The sequence below is a fragment of the Halichoerus grypus genome, chromosome 4 (genome assembly GCF_964656455.1).
Source record: "Halichoerus grypus chromosome 4, mHalGry1.hap1.1, whole genome shotgun sequence".
In the NCBI taxonomy this organism is placed as follows: domain Eukaryota; kingdom Metazoa; phylum Chordata; class Mammalia; order Carnivora; family Phocidae; genus Halichoerus; species Halichoerus grypus.
In genome coordinates this window covers 175,208,337-175,226,012 of record NC_135715.1, presented here as the reverse complement: position 1 = coordinate 175,226,012, position 17,676 = coordinate 175,208,337, and the positions used below count along the sequence as shown (strand labels likewise).

Below are 17,676 nucleotides of genomic sequence, written 5' to 3'. Positions count from 1 at the left end.
CCTTAGATATCATTGGTTAATATTAGTGCTTTTGCCTTTTGCCAATAATTCCTGCTTTCAGCTCTTCCTTTCACATCTTTGCTCAGTCCTACATCTCCCTAAAATTAACAAAGGAAGTTATTCTTATGTACAATTAGTTCTAGATTCTCTACATCAGTGGGGGAGAACACTGAGTTATCAAAATCATTAATAACCACAGTGGTTTACAACCATATAGCAGCTTTGGGGAGAGCAAACTTATTAGTAAGTACTTTATAGCCTTTTTAAATAAAATATTCTCTAGCTACTATCTTCCCCAATTGGATGCAAGCCTTTTTTGTGTTTGTTTCTTTAATGTCACTGTTCCATTCACCTTCTTACTGTAACTGAAACCCAAAGACATTGCTTCTGCTGCAACATTTCTTTTTTACAGAAAATATGGAGCAAGGACAAAAGTAGAGAGATGTGTGTAATGAATCTTCCCCCTTGTACCCATTATCAACAATAATTATCAAAAAAAGACTATCTTGTTTCATATATATCCCATCTTCCTTCTCCACCCCATCCCCTAGATTATTTAGAAGTAAATCCCAGATATTAGATAATCTCATCAGTAAAGATTTCAGTACCTTTAAAAGAATTCTTTTTTAAAAAACATAGCCTCAATCCCACTATCATACTTTTAAAAATTAACAATAAAACTAAGGAATAATCAAATATGATCAGAGTCTACCATAAATCTTCTATTTTGAAAATGTTCAAATCCAGAGAGAAATTAAATAGATTCATTATTTAACAGTTTGTCACATTTGCTTTCTCCCCTCACTGTGTGTGTCTGTGTATATAGTTGTACAGCAGTTACCCAAAATTAGTATCTTAAAACATTTTAGTATCTTACAACGCTGTGGATTGACTGGTTGTAACTAGGTTGTAACATCCAAGATGGCTCTTCTAGGCACCTTGGTGATGTTGGCTAGACAGGTCCCCTGGGGTGGCTGGATGTCCTCTCCATTCTTTCCTTCCCCTCCCCCTCTCCACAATCTCAGGGCCTCTCCCTCTCCATGTGCTCTTTCCAGCAAGGTAGTCAGCTTCTTACATGACAGCTCAGGGCTCCCAGAGCACAAAAGGGGAAGAAGCTGCCAGGCCTCCTTAATGTAATTTTTAGCCTCAGAATTAGCATAGAATCAATTCCACCACATTTTGTTGCTTAAAGAGCACTCACGGTGAGAATCTACCTAGATTCACTCTGGGGGTGACTACACAAGAGTACAAATACCGACAGTAAGAATACTGCGTAGTTCATTGGAGGCCATCTTTGCAGACTCCACACATGCACGCATGCACTTTTCTTTTTTACAGCAACTGTTTGAAATTGCAGGTATCATGATATTTCACCCTAAAACACTTCAGCCTGAATCTCCAAATATATGGAAATTTTCCTACATAACAGTGATCACCCCTAACAATTTTAACAGTATTTCCATATATAATTCTAGTGTAAAGTCCATATTTTTTTTTTTTTTTTTTAAACCTAGGACCCAAAATTCACCCACTGCATTTAGTTGTTAGGTCCCTTTAGTATTTAGTGAAGACCAGTGTTTCTTTGAAAAGCTCCCATTATAGATTGTCCTACTGTTCTTTAAGTTGTTTTTTCCCATACCCTAATACTTAAGAGCCTGGAGACGGGATAGGTTTTCTCCTTGTTACCCAGTGCCATTTCCAACCCTTTGTCTCCTTTTATCCTGCAAAAATCCCAGCTGCTTGAAGTATAAGACATCAAACTTTGCCTCCTATTATCTCTTCCTATAGCTGTCTTTTACCTTTCATTCTCTCTCATTGACATTCTTAGGGCCTTCAGCATCTTCGTAAATGATCCTTTCAACAACCTGGTTTCTCAATTCCTGATCTTAATTCTAAAGATCTTTTTTCCTACCCCATCTTTTTTTTTTCCAAAGATTTTATTTATTCATTCGAGACACAGAGATAGAGAGAGAGCGAGAGCACGAGCAGGGGGAGAGGCAGATGGAGAAGCAGGCTCCCTGCTGAGCCAGGAGCCAGACGTGGGGCTCGATCCCAGGACCCTGGGATCATGACCCAAGCTGAAGGCAGATGCTTAACCATCTGAGCCACCCAGGCGCCCCCTTACCCCATCTTGATCACTGACAGAAGTCCTATCCTAGATCAGTGGTTCTCAAAGTAGGTCCCTAGATCATCAGTATCATGTGGGAACTTGCTGGAAATGCCATTTGTGGCCCCACCCCAGACTTACTGAATAAGAAACTCTGGATATAGGAGTCAGCGTTCTGTTTTGACTCCAAGTGATTCTGATGCATGCTAAAGTTTGAGAACTACTTCTCTTCTTGACTTTGTCTTCATCAGTAACTGTACCACCTTTGAAATCTTGATTTCATATATCCTTCACTCCTTCCAACTTACTTAGTGTTATATGTTCTGTTTTCAGTGATTACTTGATCTCATTAAGATTTCCAGTCCTGGGGTGTCTGGGTGGCTCAGTCAGTGGAGTGTACAACTCTTGATCTTGGCTAGGTCTTGATCTCAGGGTTGTGAGTTCAAGCCCCATGTTGGGCTCCATGCTGGGTGTGGAGCCTACTTAAAAAAAAAAAAAAAAAAAAGATTTCCAGTCCTTTGACTTCTTATTTGCTGTCATCACCTCCCTCTTGTCATCACTTTCCCAGCCTGTAGGCCGGATCTTGGTACTCTCCTTTCCTTCCTCTCTTTTCTTTTGTTGCAGTCATCTGACACAACCCTGGCTCCCAGCTTAACTAGATTCATATTCCATACCTACACCCAAGTAGCTGAAGATTACTGGAGAAAGTCACAAATCTGTGCGGACTAGACTTCCCTCTCATTCATGACTATACTCTTAAGTGGGCACTAAATATGACTAGTCAGTTCTGTTATACTTCCTTAGTAAATTTCTTTTCTCATTCTCCATGATCTCTTCCTCAAATCTCCATTTCTCTTTCCACACACACTCTAGGTTTATAGCCAAGCTGTGTACTTTTCAAAGAAGATAGATGTAGTCAGATGAAAACTCTGCCTTCACTTTTGTTATGGAGGAAACCATTCCTGCTCTTATTTAAGGCCAGTCCCTCTATTCATATTCAGAATTTGATCCACTGTGTGTGCCTTTAAAGACATTTTCTTTTTTTTTTTTTAAAGATTTTATTTATTTGACAGAGACATAGCAAGAGAGGGAACACAGGGGGAGTGGGAGAGGGAGAAGCAGGGCTCCCTCTCTCCCACTCCCCCTGCTTGTGTTCCCGCTCTCGCTCTCTCTCTCGCTTTGTCAAATAAATAAAATCTTAAAAAAAAAAAACTTATTTGGCTTGCCATTACACTTCATCCAAGCTTCTTACCATGACCTATCTTCATTCTCCCCCTCTTTCACTCTACTTAGCCATAGTGGCTTTGTCTCTCTCTGTCACTCAAAATATGCTAAGTTCATTCTCATCTCAGAGCCTTTGCACTTAAGTTCTTTGAGGACAAGGGCCATCTTGCTTTAATTATCACTATATCTTCACCTTCTACAACAGTGCCCAATGCATAGTAGATTCTCAGTAAATATTTGGGTCCCAACAGATTGTCTCATGAATCAACTCAGGAGGGTCAGGAAGACTGGCCAAGTAAGGTTTCACATCCCCAGACATTAGCCAGAGGGAAGAGTGTATGCAAAGGCTGAGAAAGGCTGGCAAGTTAGTGGGCAACAAAAAAAAGTTGAGAATGATCTGCATGGCTGGAGCATAGTGTTGAGGAAGAAAAGCAAAAGAGAGACATGCATTCTCTAGTTTTTACATGGCTTGAAGCCATGTTTAGAAGTTTGGACTTCTTTTTCAAAGGCATTAGGAAGTTATTGCGTATTTTTAAGCAAACAAGTATTTGATAAAGATTTATATTTGTAAAAGATGATTCTGGCTGCAGTGTAGCACATAAATTACAGAACCCAAAGTAATCCTGTGAGACCTGTTAGGAAGTTACTGCAGTTGTCTAGACCAAAAGCTAATGGTGCTTTAAGCCAAGGTTTTGGCATTTGAAAGAAAAGTTGATGGATTTAAGAGATAGTTAGGAAATAATGACTTATCTGATATGAGGGGACAAGTAAAAAATGACACCAGCTTTCTGTCTTTAAAAAAATACTGTGTGTATGGTGCATTCACTGAAATAAAGACTGTAGGAAAGGAGGTTTCATTTGGGGTAGGGGAAGAGTCAGATAATCTGTATTCAATGTAAGAATGTTGAGTTTTAACACATGGTTTTCCTTCTGTCCATTGTTCAGATTCCTTAAAAGTGTGTTGTTATTCCATGGTTATATTTGTTCCCATAGATCTTAAGTAATGTTTGTATCCATCTGATAATCTTGTCCTGAAGATAAATCTGTCTTGATTATCTCAAAGTAAACTTCCTTGGGGTGCTGAGTGGCTCAGTCGGTTAAGTGTCTGCCTTCAAGCTCAGGTCATGATCCTGGAGTCCCCGGATCAAGCCCCACATCAGGCTCCCTGCTCAGTGGGGAGTCTGCTGCTCCCTTTGCCCCTCCCCCCTGCTTGTGTTCTCTCACTTGTGTGCTCTCTCTCTCTTTCTCAAATAAATAAAATCTTAAAAAAGTAAACTTTCTTGATTGGTTTTCTATCACATGGATTAATTGATAGTGTAATTTTAGGATTGTGTGGAGCACATTGATACATGGAACGCTGAAAATTATTGGTTAAGAAAAATTGTACCTCTGTCACTTTTCTTTAATTGAGTATATTTTGGTAATAAAAGTAATATTTAACTTAGGCCCTAAAATAGCAGCCTTAACTCCCAAATCTTTCTTCCACTTGAAATGTTCAACATCAGCTAACTTTGAATGCCTCAGTTCCAGATTTCCAGAAATAATCTGATTGGTTGACTCAAATATCCATTCCTAGTGCAGTAATAAGGTGAGGCCAGAGGGACAGGCAAGGTCAGATAGACTTCAGAGCTGCCCCTTACAGACTATGGAAATGACTGTTTCTCCAAGAATGGAGGAAAGGAAGAAATTACTGACATCTTTTATATAATTTTTTAAAATTGGGATCATATTGCTCTTTCCTTTAATATACCTGAGGGTTTTTCTCTTTTAATGAATATTCAGAGTTAGTTTTAACGGTAAATATTCACTTGGCAATTTAATACAATTAAAAAACGATGAACTCTACTTACTGACTTAGAGTCTAAAATCAAGATGCTGTAAACTTCAGGGACGCCTGGGTGGCTCAGTCGATTAGGTGTCTGTCTTTGGCTCAGGTCATGATCCCAGGACCCCGGGATTGAGTCCCCTGTTGGGATCCTTGCTCAGCGGAGAGCCTACTTCTCCCTCTGCCTCTACCTGCAGCTCCCCCTGCTTGTGATCTCTCTCTCTCTCTCTCTCTGACAAATAAATAAAACCTTTAAAAAAAAAAAAAAAGGTGCCTGGGTGGCTCAGTCATTGAGCGTCTGCCTTCGGCTCGGGTCATGATCCCAGGGTCCTAGGATCGAGCCCCACATCGGGCTGCCTGCTCCGCGGAAGCCTGCTTCTCCCTCTCCCACTCCCCCTGTTTGTGTTCCCTCTCTCGCTGTGTCTCTCTCTGTCAAATAAATAAAATCTTTAAACAAAAATAAATAAAAATAAAAATATGCTGTAAACTTCAGAGTTTATAGTCTGTGGTATAGAAAAGTATCATTTAAGTAGTTAAAATGCAGTAATAGGGCAAGTAAAGCGCATATACTGATTTTACTTACTTACTTACCTTTATTTACTTATTTATTTTAGAATGCAAATGGCGGGAGAGTGGGAGAGGGAGAGAGAGAATCCTAGGCAGGCTCCCCACCCAGTGTTGAGCCCAACATGGGGCTTAATCTCAAGACTTTGAGATCATGACCTGAGCCGAAATCAAGAGTCCGATGTTTAACTGACTGAGCCACCCAGGCACCCCGAGCATATACTGATTTTAAAGCAGTCCATATAAAATTAATCTGTAAAGGTAATTCTTGTTGACCAATTAAATTCTTTTTATGAGAATTTCCTTGTTAAGATGAGAATTTTTGCTTTTGTAAAGTGAGAGAGAAAGAGAAAGCTCTTATCTACCCACTCTTATCTGTATTAAAATTATAATGAAATGTTGTTCTAACAGAACAAAATCTATTTCACCAGAACAAAATCATGACCATATTGTTTATCCTAGCTAGCTGTGATATAGCGATTGAGAAAAAATGGGAAGAAATGAAAGATTAATTTTTTTTCTTATCTCCTTGGATGAATGTTTTAAACATATATAGTCTTATGTTTGTGCAGTACATGAGGTCTTTATTATATATTTCATGTAGCTCTTTTGCTTTAGAATATGTACAAGGCTTATTTGATCATTAATGTGAAAATATACACTCATTTGACATACAGTTTAATAATGGAAAAATCTCAATATTAACATAATCGTTCTAGCCTAATTCTTATTTCATTTACTCTATTCCTAGTACTTGGTCATGTGACATTATGACTGGCTGTGAATATGGCTATTCATTCTTCTCCATCCTTAACGATAATGCTTCTGATGATTGGTTAAGTTTCAGAACCATTGTGGTAGATCACTGATTCTCAGCCAAGGACAGTTTTGTGCCCCAGGGGACATTTGACAATGTCTGTCATTTTTGGTTGTCGCTGCTGGGGGAGAGGGGTGCTACTGGCATCTAGTAGGTAGAGGCCAAGGATGTTGCTGAACATTCTGCAGTGTATAAGACAGCCCCCTCAAACAGCAAAAAATTATCCCACCCAGAATGTCAGTAGTGCTGAGATTGAGAAACCATGATCTAAATGTAGTAAGATGAAATTGTATGTCCCAAGCAAATTATATATGAGGCTCAGGTAAATTACTCTCTCTGAACAGTAGATGTCACTCTAATCCAGAGATTTCGGTTTATTAGCGAGGCTTTCCCAGTTATGTCCTGTTCTGCTTCCTCAGATTCTGCCGGTTTTACTGAGATAACTAAAGACTGTGATGAGAATAAAGAAAACAAAACTCCAGAAGGATCTCAAGGAGAGGTCGATTGGCTCCAGCAGTATGATATGGAGCGTGAAAGGGAAGAGCAAGAGCTTCAGCAGGCATTGGCTCAGAGCCTTCAAGAGCAAGTAAGAGATAATTATATTGCTATTTTCTCCATACCTATCTTGCCCTGTAATAACAACAACTAACATGTGTTAAGCACTTACTGTGTGTCAAGCATCACTCCAGGTAATTTACACACAGTAAACCATTGATACATCAAAACAAACTTTGTTTGGAGCTTTGCCTTGGGTTTAAAACAGTGATAGTTTTTTTTTGTTTTGGGTTTTGTTTTTTTTTTTAAATCTAGATACAACAAAATGTATTGTTGATTACCTCCCATTACTATAATTCATTGCATGCTAAAGAAAGGTGGGTTATTAGAGATCATCCCCAGTCCAGGTTTGTTTTGCAAGCTATAGAAACAGTCAGCATACCACCATGATTTTATCACTAATATTTTAAGGCATTGTATTTGTTCTGGTCACTTTCTCACAATATGAATCCTTTCCTATGAATTATTTGAACATAAAATCCTCAGGAATATTATCTGAATAGTATTTGAAATTTCAGATTTCAGCCATTGACTAACATTTATCTGCTTCTGCTCTTTTTTTATATAGTAATCTGTTTTTTTAAGATTTTATTTTTAAGTAGTCTCTACACCCAACATGGGGCTCAAACTCACAATCCCGAGATCAAGAGTCTCATGCTCCACCAACTGAGCCAGCCATGTGCCCCATATAATAATCTGTTCTTAAATTTTTAGTTCTTCATGCTTGTATTTGCCACAGCTGGTTGATTGCACCATCGCCGTTACCTGAGGTATCTGACTAAAAGGTGATATCTTCACGGTTGTCTAATCCAGTGCAATCCGAGTCATGCTAGTAATAAAAATTTACTAAAACTCCCTAGAATAAACACACAGTTTTCGTGTTTACAAATAATCAAATTAAGAAATCTATTTTTGTCTTAGGGCTCCTGGCTGGCTCAGTTGGTGGAACATGCAACTCTTGATCTCAGAGTTGTGAGTTCGAGCCCCATGTTGGGTGTAAAGATTATTTAAAAATAAAATCTTTAAAAAAAAAATCTAATTTGTCTAGAACAGTGGGGTTCAACCTTAACTACACATTAATGTCATCTGGGGAGCTTTAAAAAATAATGATGCTTGGGTTGTTCTTCCCCTCAGGAATTCTGATAGAATTGATTCTAGGGTATGGTCTGGGCATCTAGATTTCTTTCCTTTTTTCTTTCTCTTTCTCGCCCCTCCCCTCCCTTCCTTCTTCCTTCCTCCCTCCCTCTCTCCCTCTCTTCTCTCCCTCCTTACTTGCTTCCTTTATTTTTTAAAACTTCCCACAGTTATTCTAGTGTTCAGTCAAGGTTGAGAACTGCTTTAAAATGATTTCAGAACCAGCTGTTCTGTATCCTTTTATTTACAAGAAGTACCTCCCTAGCCTCCTGGCCATCAAGATGCATTCATGTCACCCATTTTACAAATAATGGATAGTAATCATTTGTTTTAGAAAATTTATTCTTAATCTAAAAGACCAAGGTCTGATTTCTTAACAATAGTTCCTTATAGTGAAGAAAAAGAAAAAATTCAGTATCCCTCTTTTTCATATACAAAAGACGTATATCCTATTTCTTGTCAGTTGACCCAATTAAAACTACCTTAAAACCTATTTTCACATCTGAGAAATATAAGATGAGGTTTCATTAGTTTGGTATACCTGCATCATTCTATTAATAGCTAAAAGACTCTTTTACCATCTGGGTTTCCTCATAGACTTTATAGCTGGGATAAGCTTAAGTAATCATATTTCCTCTTAGAGAATATCTGTTTCTTTCTTGAATACAGTATTATTGCTCCCAGGATTTAAAGGCAGAATAGCTCATTCTGAGCTTCTTATATACTTCAGTGACCTTAAAAACAAGTCTAGACTTGAGAAAAGTATAAACAGTTCTGCTTAAATTACATTTTTTCTTCATTTATGCATGAAGTTTGTAAATTGTATTTTCTCTGCAGACAAGAGGGAAAATTTTTTTACAGTCAACATTTCCATATTTTTACAATTAATCATCCAGTTGAGACATGTTCAAAGGTACTTGTTTTTCTAAGAGAACCTCAGATGTATTAGAGAAATAACAGTCAACAGTCAACGAATTCATTTCGTATTCACCATGTATCTAGTGTGTGTCTTGGGTTTTTTTGTTGTGTTTTTTAGCAAGAACAAAATAGAAGTGTTTGAATAATGATCTTGTGGAAAGAATTGTTTATCTTGCTGTCACAGACTTAGGGTCGGCGATATGCTAGAGCCAGCTCACCGTCAGCTCAGGTGTACGTACCTCTTCCCAGCTCTGCACTCAGCATCACGTTGGTAGCTTAAAATTGGCCATGGTAGGAGTGTTTATACCATGAAAATTGGCAAAGGCTGTAAATTAGAGGAAAGAAAACAGAGCAGTTTGCTAAGCAGATTCTGCTATGTGCCAGCTATTTCATACATAGAAGGAAAAAGGGAATTAAATCATAATGTCACAGTGAATGGCTTTTGGTTACCAAGGCAAGTGTCACTGACTAGAGATAGCTTGTAAGCCTTTTTAACCCCCAGGGTTGTGTTTTAGAGGGCAGCATTGAAAAAAGCAAAGAATTTCTCCACATCCCTCAAAAGATCGTATTCCAAACATTCATAAGATTATGGAAAACATTATTAGCAAATACTTCCAGAGCAGCTGATTTTGTACTCCTTAAATAAGTTTATTCAATACCTTTTTAAATACCTTAGTTGTGTTCTTACCTCTTTAGGAAGCTTGGGAACAGAAAGAAGATGATGACCTCAAAAGAGCAACAGAGTTAAGTCTTCAAGGTGTGGAGATTATTTTAATTACATTGTTTTAATGGAGAAATGTATCACACACAGAAAAGCATGTGAAGTATTACTTTTAATGATTTAATTTTTTTAAGTTTTTTGGGGAGGGGGGTCATAGAAGCAATATCATCTCAAATATCTGAGGTTATTAAATATAGTTCATTTGTTTCCTTATCTGAAGTTTTCTTCTCCCTGAATACAGATTGTTTCCTCCAGCTGCTCTGTCCTGTCTTGTTATTATGCTCTTTATATATATTTTTAAAGATTTTATTTATTCAGGGGCGCCTGGGTGGCTCAGTCGTTAAGCGTCTGCCTTCGGCTCAGGTCATGATCCCAGGGTCCTGGGATCGAGCCCCGCATCGGGCTCCCTGCTCGGCGGGAAGCCTGCTTCTCCCTCTCCCACTCCCCCTGTTTGTGTTCCCTCTCTCACTGTGTCTCTCTCTGTCAAATAACTAAATCTTAAAAAAAAAGATTTTATTTATTCATTTGAGACAGAGAGATAGAGCATGAGCAGGGGGAGAGGCAGAGGGAGAGGGAGAAGCAGACTCCCCCCGCTGAGCAGGGAGCTCAACATGGGGCTTGATCCCAGGACCCTGGGTATCATTATTTGAGCCAACGGCAGACACTTAGCCATCTGAGCCACCCAGGCACCCCATGCTCTTTATATTTCTTATTAGAGACTTTCCTCGGATACCTAGTAATCCTTGGCTGTGGTTCATGATTAAGAAAAGGAGACTAAAGGTTGATTGGAAGCCCTGAGCACATGAATAGCTAGGGCTTGTCAACTGTGAGTTTTATAGGGTGGGACTGTTTTGGGGATGATGTTAATGTTATTTAGGCCTTTCTCTTGGGCTGGTCAGATTCCTAAAAAAGAGTTTTCTAATCTCTTGCCTTTGCCTAAAGGTAAAAGATGTGGCTGCCAAAGTTCTGGGAGCCACGTATAGGAATAGGGCTGGGAGTTATATTCATGCTTCACTATGCAAACTGTGGCCTACTCCTCTGTTTTCAGTATGTGCCTGGCATCCCCCAATCCGGAGACTGTTTAACCCTCTCCAGAGGATAAAACTCCAGACTTCTGTCATTGCTCAGCAGCATGAAGTGGGGAGAAAGGGGATCCTGGGAGTCTGTTTCTCAAATACTTTTCATCAAATCCCTATTTTTATCTCCTCCTTAGCCTCCAGTTTCAAGGGTACCTGGTACTTCGAAGTTGTATGTCTTTTGAACAAGATTCTGTGATGTAAATTGAATTGGTTCTCAACTTTTCCGTTACTGGCTTAGGCTTTGGCTTTGGCTTTCCTTGGTCTGCTAAGTCAGTCACCATCTACTTTCCAGCTTCCAGAGTTCTGATGTTACAGTCTCTTTTTCTGTTCTTTCCACTCTGCGGTGTTCATGTCTTATAAATAACTCTATACTGTGATTTGAGTGGAATTAATTATATTTTAAAGCAAAGAGACACTTAAGTACAAATGATTCTGGGATTCTTTGTTTTAAGATTTTCTTTATTAGAACATGAGCAGGAAGGGGGGCAGAGGGATTAAGCAGACTCCCCACTGAGCAAGAAGCCCAAAGTGGGACTTGTTCCCAGGACTGTGAGATCATGACCTGAGCTGAAGTCAACCTCTTAACTGACTGAGCCACCCAGCCCCCCCCATCCCGCCCCCAGGATTCTTTATTAGTAAAGATGGATTCTGCCAGTGGAAACACTTTATTAAAGAAAAAAGCAATCTTGGATTTAGTTGTTAGTGTAGTGTATTTTAGTGAAACTTAAGTTAAAGATTAAATTTCCAGGGGTGCCTCGGTTGCTCAGTCAGTTGAGTGTCTGCCTTCCACTGGGGCCTTGATCCCAGGGTCTTAGGATCCGAGCCCCACGTCACAGGGAGCCTGCTCCTCCCTCCCCCTGCTTGTGCTCTCTTTCTCTCTCCCCCCCCCAAATAAATAAATAAAATCTTTTTTAAAAAGGTTAAATTTCCATTATATTTGTTAAATTTCAAGAGATGTAATATTGAAGAACATGAAAGGATGCTAATTTTTTTATGGTCGCTTTTCTGTGAGATCATTTGTATTTGCCAGGAGCACCTACAATATACACCAAATAGTTGAAATCTAACATACAGTTTATATAATGTGAAATTGGGTTATCTGTAAAATCATAATCTTTTTTTCAGTTTTATTCCTTTCTTAGCTTTATATCCCTTTCATATAAATATATTTAAGAGAAAAAGGACATTTCTTTTATAGATACCTGGTACCTGAATTGTTACTCCCCAGAGTGGGCTGGATAAAATAAAACCCTAATAATGTTTTAGGTTTCCTTAGGATGATAAAATATGTACCCCAAGCTGTTTTTTTAATCTTTCTAATCATATCACTTTGTGTCTATTCTAAGAACTTTTACAACACTTTATATTCTGCAGAGTTTAACAACTCTTTTCTGGATTCGTTGGGTTCCGATGAGGACTCTGGCAATGAGGATGTTTTAGACATGGAGTACACAGAAGCGGAGGCGGAGGAACTAAAAAGAAATGCAGAGGTAGGCTGCTTATTCCCTAAGTAGGACTGCTCAGGCTGCTGGCATCAATCTTCCTGCTGTTTCTCTTCCAAGGCCCCACTGTCAGTATCCCCTGTGGCAGAGCATCCCCATCAATGCTCTTCACTTTCTCTTGTCCTTTGCTCATTTCTTCTTTTTTTTTTTCCCTTAAGATTTTATTTATTTATGGGGCGCCTGGGTGGCTCAGTTGTTAAGTGTCTGCCTTCGGCTCAGGTCATGATCCCAGGGTTCTGGGATCGAGTCCCGCATCGGGCTCCCTGCTCAGCGGGAAGCCTGCTTCTCCCTCTCCCTCTCCCCCTGCTTGTGTTCCCTCTCTAGCTGTGTTTCTCTCTGTCAAATAAATAAGTAAAACCTTAAAAAAAAAAAAAAAAGGATTTTATTTATTTATTTTAGAGAGAGAAAGAGCCTGTGAGTGAGGGGAGGGGGAGAGGGAGAGAGAATTCCAAGCAGATTCCTTGCTGTATCCAGAGCCTGACGCAGGGCTTGATCCCAGGACCCTGAGATCATGACCTGAGCCAAAACCAAGAATTGGACACAACCGACTGAGCCACCCAGGCACCCTGCTCCTCATTTCTTATTTACAAGATTCAAAATAAAATGAAACAAAACTAGAAAGATATCCTGACTCCCTCTTGTGCATGTTAGGTAGTAATTAGGTAGTAACTGAGTAACATGACTCTCAATGTCATATATTAATTCACCTGTAGTTCTGCCAAAACTATATTGTCTTTAAAGTGAAATAACAAAACTAGTTGGTTGTTACTCAGTAAAAACTACTAGATCAATGACATTAAACTAGAACACATTGTAACCTTTTTTTGCCCTTCTTAATTGCTTTTTTTTCCATTTTCCAATTTTTTTGTAATTTTAATTACCTAGAACTCCACTGTCCTAACACAACTACTGTTAGCATTTTTACATATTATTTTGTCAGTCCTACCGCCAAGTGTGCTTTTAAAACGTCATAAGTACAGTTTTTATTCTGCTTACTTGTTAAAGATTATTTATAAGCATTTTATTTTTAATGGCTGTATGTACTATATTGCCTCAAATCAGCATACTGTTTATTTAATTTTTAACCATGAGTATTTATGTTTCTGTTGTTCCACTGTAATAAAGAATACATTGGGAGGCGCTTGGCTGGCTCAGTTGGTAGAGTGTGCAACTTTTTTTTTTTTTTTTTAAAGATTTTATTTATTTATTTGACAGAGAGAGACAGTGAGAGAGGGAACACAAGCAGGGGGAGTGGGAGAGGGAGAAGCAGGCTACCCACTGAGCAGGGAGCCTGATGCAGGGCTCGATCCCAGGACCCTGGGACCATGACCTGAGCCAAAGGCAGACGCTTAACGACTGAGCCACCCAGGCGCCCCAAGAGTGTGCAACTTTTGATCTCAGGGTTGTAGGTTCGAGCCCCACATTAGGTGTAGAGATTACTTTAAAAAATATATATGTTTAAAAAATACATTGAGGAACTGTGGATGATTGTAATATTTTCTGTGTTTAGGATTTTTTTCTTTCAGTAAATTCCCAGAAGTAAATTACTGCTTCAAAGTTGAGAAATATTTTAATGGTTTCTGGTTTACATATACCTATATTCCTTCCCAAAATGTGTATCTTAGAGTGCTGCCTGCAGTGCATGAATGTCACTTTCCAGGTTTTTACAATTTTTCTACTAACAGTATTTTAATAGCATTTTTAAAAGTATTTAAAGCATAAAAGTTTATCCATAATCCCTACAGTACCACCGCAGCTGTTTTCATTTTGTTCGTTTTGTTTTCCAGTACTTAATCATTAACATACCTGTTTGTATAGAGCTGTAATTATTGTGTGCTGACCCACTGAATAATATTGCATTGAGTTGGTATACCACTAATCATTCAACTCTTATTAGGCCTATTGTTCCAACTTTCCATTATTATAGATAATGCTACAGTGAATAATTTTATACATGTGCTCTTTTCTCCTTTTGAATGATTTTCCTAGGATAAATTCTTAGTTGGGAGTAAAATTCTTGGGTCAAAAGGTATGAACAATACAACCACTGGATTTTTTTTTTATTGAGTTTGACTCTACACACACTGAAACTCAGCCGTGTTAGCTTTGATCATAAATTTAAATTTAGTGTTTTGCTTTTATTCAAATGAAGAGTTAAAAGTCATGCCCACTTCTGTTTTCCAGACAGGAAATCTTCCTCATTCTTATCGGCTCATTAGTGTTGTCAGTCACATTGGTAGCACCTCTTCTTCAGGTAAATGGACATTATGATTTCAGCATTTTACAAATGAAGTAGCCAACATTTACTCCCTATTAGTTTGCTCTGTGCCTAGCTTCATGAGCTATAGGTTGAATGCATTAAGAAAAAGTTTTAAATCTTTCCTTTGATCACACTAAATGTGAATTGTGTTAAAGGTGCAATTTTTTAATTTATTTATAGATGACCCAAATTCCCCTATATATGTGTATGTAAAAAAATAAATATATATATATATACACACACACACACATATATATATATATATATATATATATTTATCCAAAAAGTTGTCCTGGTGTAGTATATTTCTCCCTTAGATTCCTGTACATGTTTTCTGAATGGTTTTTAGAAACATTGTTGGGGATAGGGTGGATGGGGTGGCTGTTTCTCTCTCTCCAAAACTTCCTATACCTGAGAAAAATATGCTATGTTTTAAAAACTACAATTTTAAGATTTTATTTATTTTAGGTCATTACATCAGTGATGTGTATGACATTAAGAAGCAGGCATGGTTTACTTACAATGATCTCGAGGTATCTAAAATCCAGGAGGCTTCTGTGCAGAGTGATCGGGACCGGAGTGGTTATATCTTCTTTTATATGCACAAGTAAGAAACTGCCAGGTCTGGAGCTGTGGGCTAAACATCTCCCAAACTCTTTTTTTTTTTTTTTTCCTGTAAGGACAAATTGTCCCCATCACTTATTGGTTGACAGTTTTTTATTTTTGTTCCCTTTGCTTAGGGCTTATATCTTGATATCTTAACTCCATGTTAATGACTTCTCTCACGGTAGTATCGAGGTGTGGAACTTAAGACTGTTATATGACAAAGCTGTCCTATCATAAACCTTTGTGGTCTTCCAGGTGTATGTATCAGCTAGAAGATCTGAGTTACATGGATGGATGGGAACTACATGGCATTGTTATCACGGGTAGCCAGTGCCATTGTCCCCCCAGCGTTCTCAGAAATCTGCACTTGGGGTTAAGATAGTGATCAAATGAATGAGCTGCTTGTTTAATAAAATTTAGGCACTAAATGGGATTGTGCAGGCTTTATCAGTATCTTCTATCTGTCCTTTGGCTTTGCTCACTGAATTTCCTGTTTTATTTCTTGTTTGTTTTATTTTAAGGGAGATCTTTGATGAGCTGCTGGAAACGGAAAAGAATTCTCAGGCACTTAGCATGGAAGTGGGGAAGACCACTCGTCAGGCCTTGTGAGGAACAAACTCCTGGGTTGGCAGTGTGCACTGCTTATTCCCTCCTACTGCTGCCCACCTCACCTTTCCTCTGCCCAAGGAGAATTTGGAATTCTACTTGATGCGGGAGCAACAAACAGCTCAGGGCCAAACCAAAAGACGAAAATTGCAATTATGTGGAACGCTCCATGCTAATTGTTTTATGGAAACTTTGGTCTCACATCTGTAGCTGATTATCCTCTTTTTCTCCTACAAGAGTGGCACTTCCTTTTGTCTTAGGAATACGTGTTGTAAATAATATATATATGTACATACACACACACACACGTATGTGGAATGAATGGAGCCTTAAAGAGTTAGGATGAGCCACCATAGTATTCCTGTTCAAAATTAATAGCACAGCAGTTTGGAGAAGAAATGAAGGTGTCAAAGAGTCCATTCACCTGAGAGATGTGTAAAGATGTACATATCGGTTGGCATTTAGTTTTTCTGTTCCTTGAGTAGTTTCACTCAAGTCTATAATCTTTCACATGTGTTTCTTATTAGTAAAGTTCACTGGAAAGCCAGCTCTCCATGTTACACTAATGACAGTTTGTCCTCCTTGCAAGGGAGAGGCATTTCTGCCACCTGACGTGAGGAGCTTTTTTTTTTTTTTAATTACTTCATGGATTTGTAATGCTTTTGCTGTTTACATGCAGTCCCAAGAAATGGATTGTTGGTGCTTTGGAATGGGTTATGGTCCCCCGTTTGGTATTCATTGTACGCTTTGTATTTTCTTTAAAAGAGATTCTTCACACAGTATATTCATCTATATTATTATGGTAGTGAAGATAGAATCTTTTCTTTTTCTTCTGTATCATTCTTCCATGGAGCAAGCATTACCCTAATAGATTGCAACCAAAATTTTAAGAGGTAGGAAAATAATATCCCAATTGGGATTCCCCAGCAAGGACACCTGGGGATAAGGAAGAATGCTAGCATCTGTCTGTCATACATGGAGAGGTCAGGATGAGGATTCTCATGTTAAAGCTAAAAACTCTGGACCACTAGAAGCCCTACTGCAAGTGGGAAATTAAGTACATGAGCTTAGGATGAAGCTTGAGCATTTAATCATTTGTTGTCTGTCTTTGCCCTTAAAACAGGGTGAGAATTAGAATGAGATTGGTTTAGGTAATCCCAAGAACTAACAAGTAACAAAGGTGCATAATATATTTTATCTTTTTAGGTGCTTTGAGTTGAGGCTAAATGGGAATGCAACATTAAGTGCCACATTAGTCACTCAGCTGGCGTAACCAGCTTGGATATTAAGCAGCCTGTGAAACCATATAAAGAATGAGTTTGAGAGGAGAATTCTATCCACAGAATAACTTTGTAAGCCCAGGAATCATTAGGTTCACACAGTTAAGTGTAGCAAAATGAAACTTTCAATATTTTCTTTCATGTTTTACTTCCTTTTATTATCAGGAAGGAGGGAATTCTTGTTTCAGTTCTGAGGTAGGGACAAAACCACATCAGTTTTTCAAGGGGAGGAAACATGTTAAAGTCCATCATCACAGAAGGTGCAACATCTTTTCTAGAAGATTGCCTTAAGAGAGCACCAGGCCCCACACTTGGACGTGTTCTGACACAGTAACTTGTTCTAAAATTCTCAGTTTTTAAATTGTAAATGGCCCCAGCGCGTTGGTTAACTACAGATGAAAAGTTCGGCCTCCTACCATTTACCTATGCACTACCACAGTGAACGTTCCAAAATGGTATGCCGGTCGGTTGTGCGTGA

General features: G+C 38.6%; 1 protein-coding gene across 3 annotated transcripts in view; it reads left to right on the top strand.

Moving 5' to 3' along the window:
- Positions 1–16,188, top strand: part of USP37 (ubiquitin specific peptidase 37) — a 79,425-nt gene extending 63,237 nt beyond the window's left edge. For all 3 annotated transcript variants that reach the window (XM_078071329.1, XM_078071328.1, XM_078071327.1), the window contains 6 exons: positions 6,957–7,123; positions 9,841–9,901; positions 12,319–12,434; positions 14,631–14,700; positions 15,175–15,313; positions 15,834–16,188. In XM_078071329.1, the coding sequence (XP_077927455.1) occupies positions 6,957–7,123; positions 9,841–9,901; positions 12,319–12,434; positions 14,631–14,700; positions 15,175–15,313; positions 15,834–15,921 (641 nt within the window). In that variant the 3' untranslated portion in view covers positions 15,922–16,188. The remainder of the gene's footprint in view (positions 1–6,956; positions 7,124–9,840; positions 9,902–12,318; positions 12,435–14,630; positions 14,701–15,174; positions 15,314–15,833) is intronic.
- Positions 16,189–17,676: the final 1,488 nt, after the last annotated feature.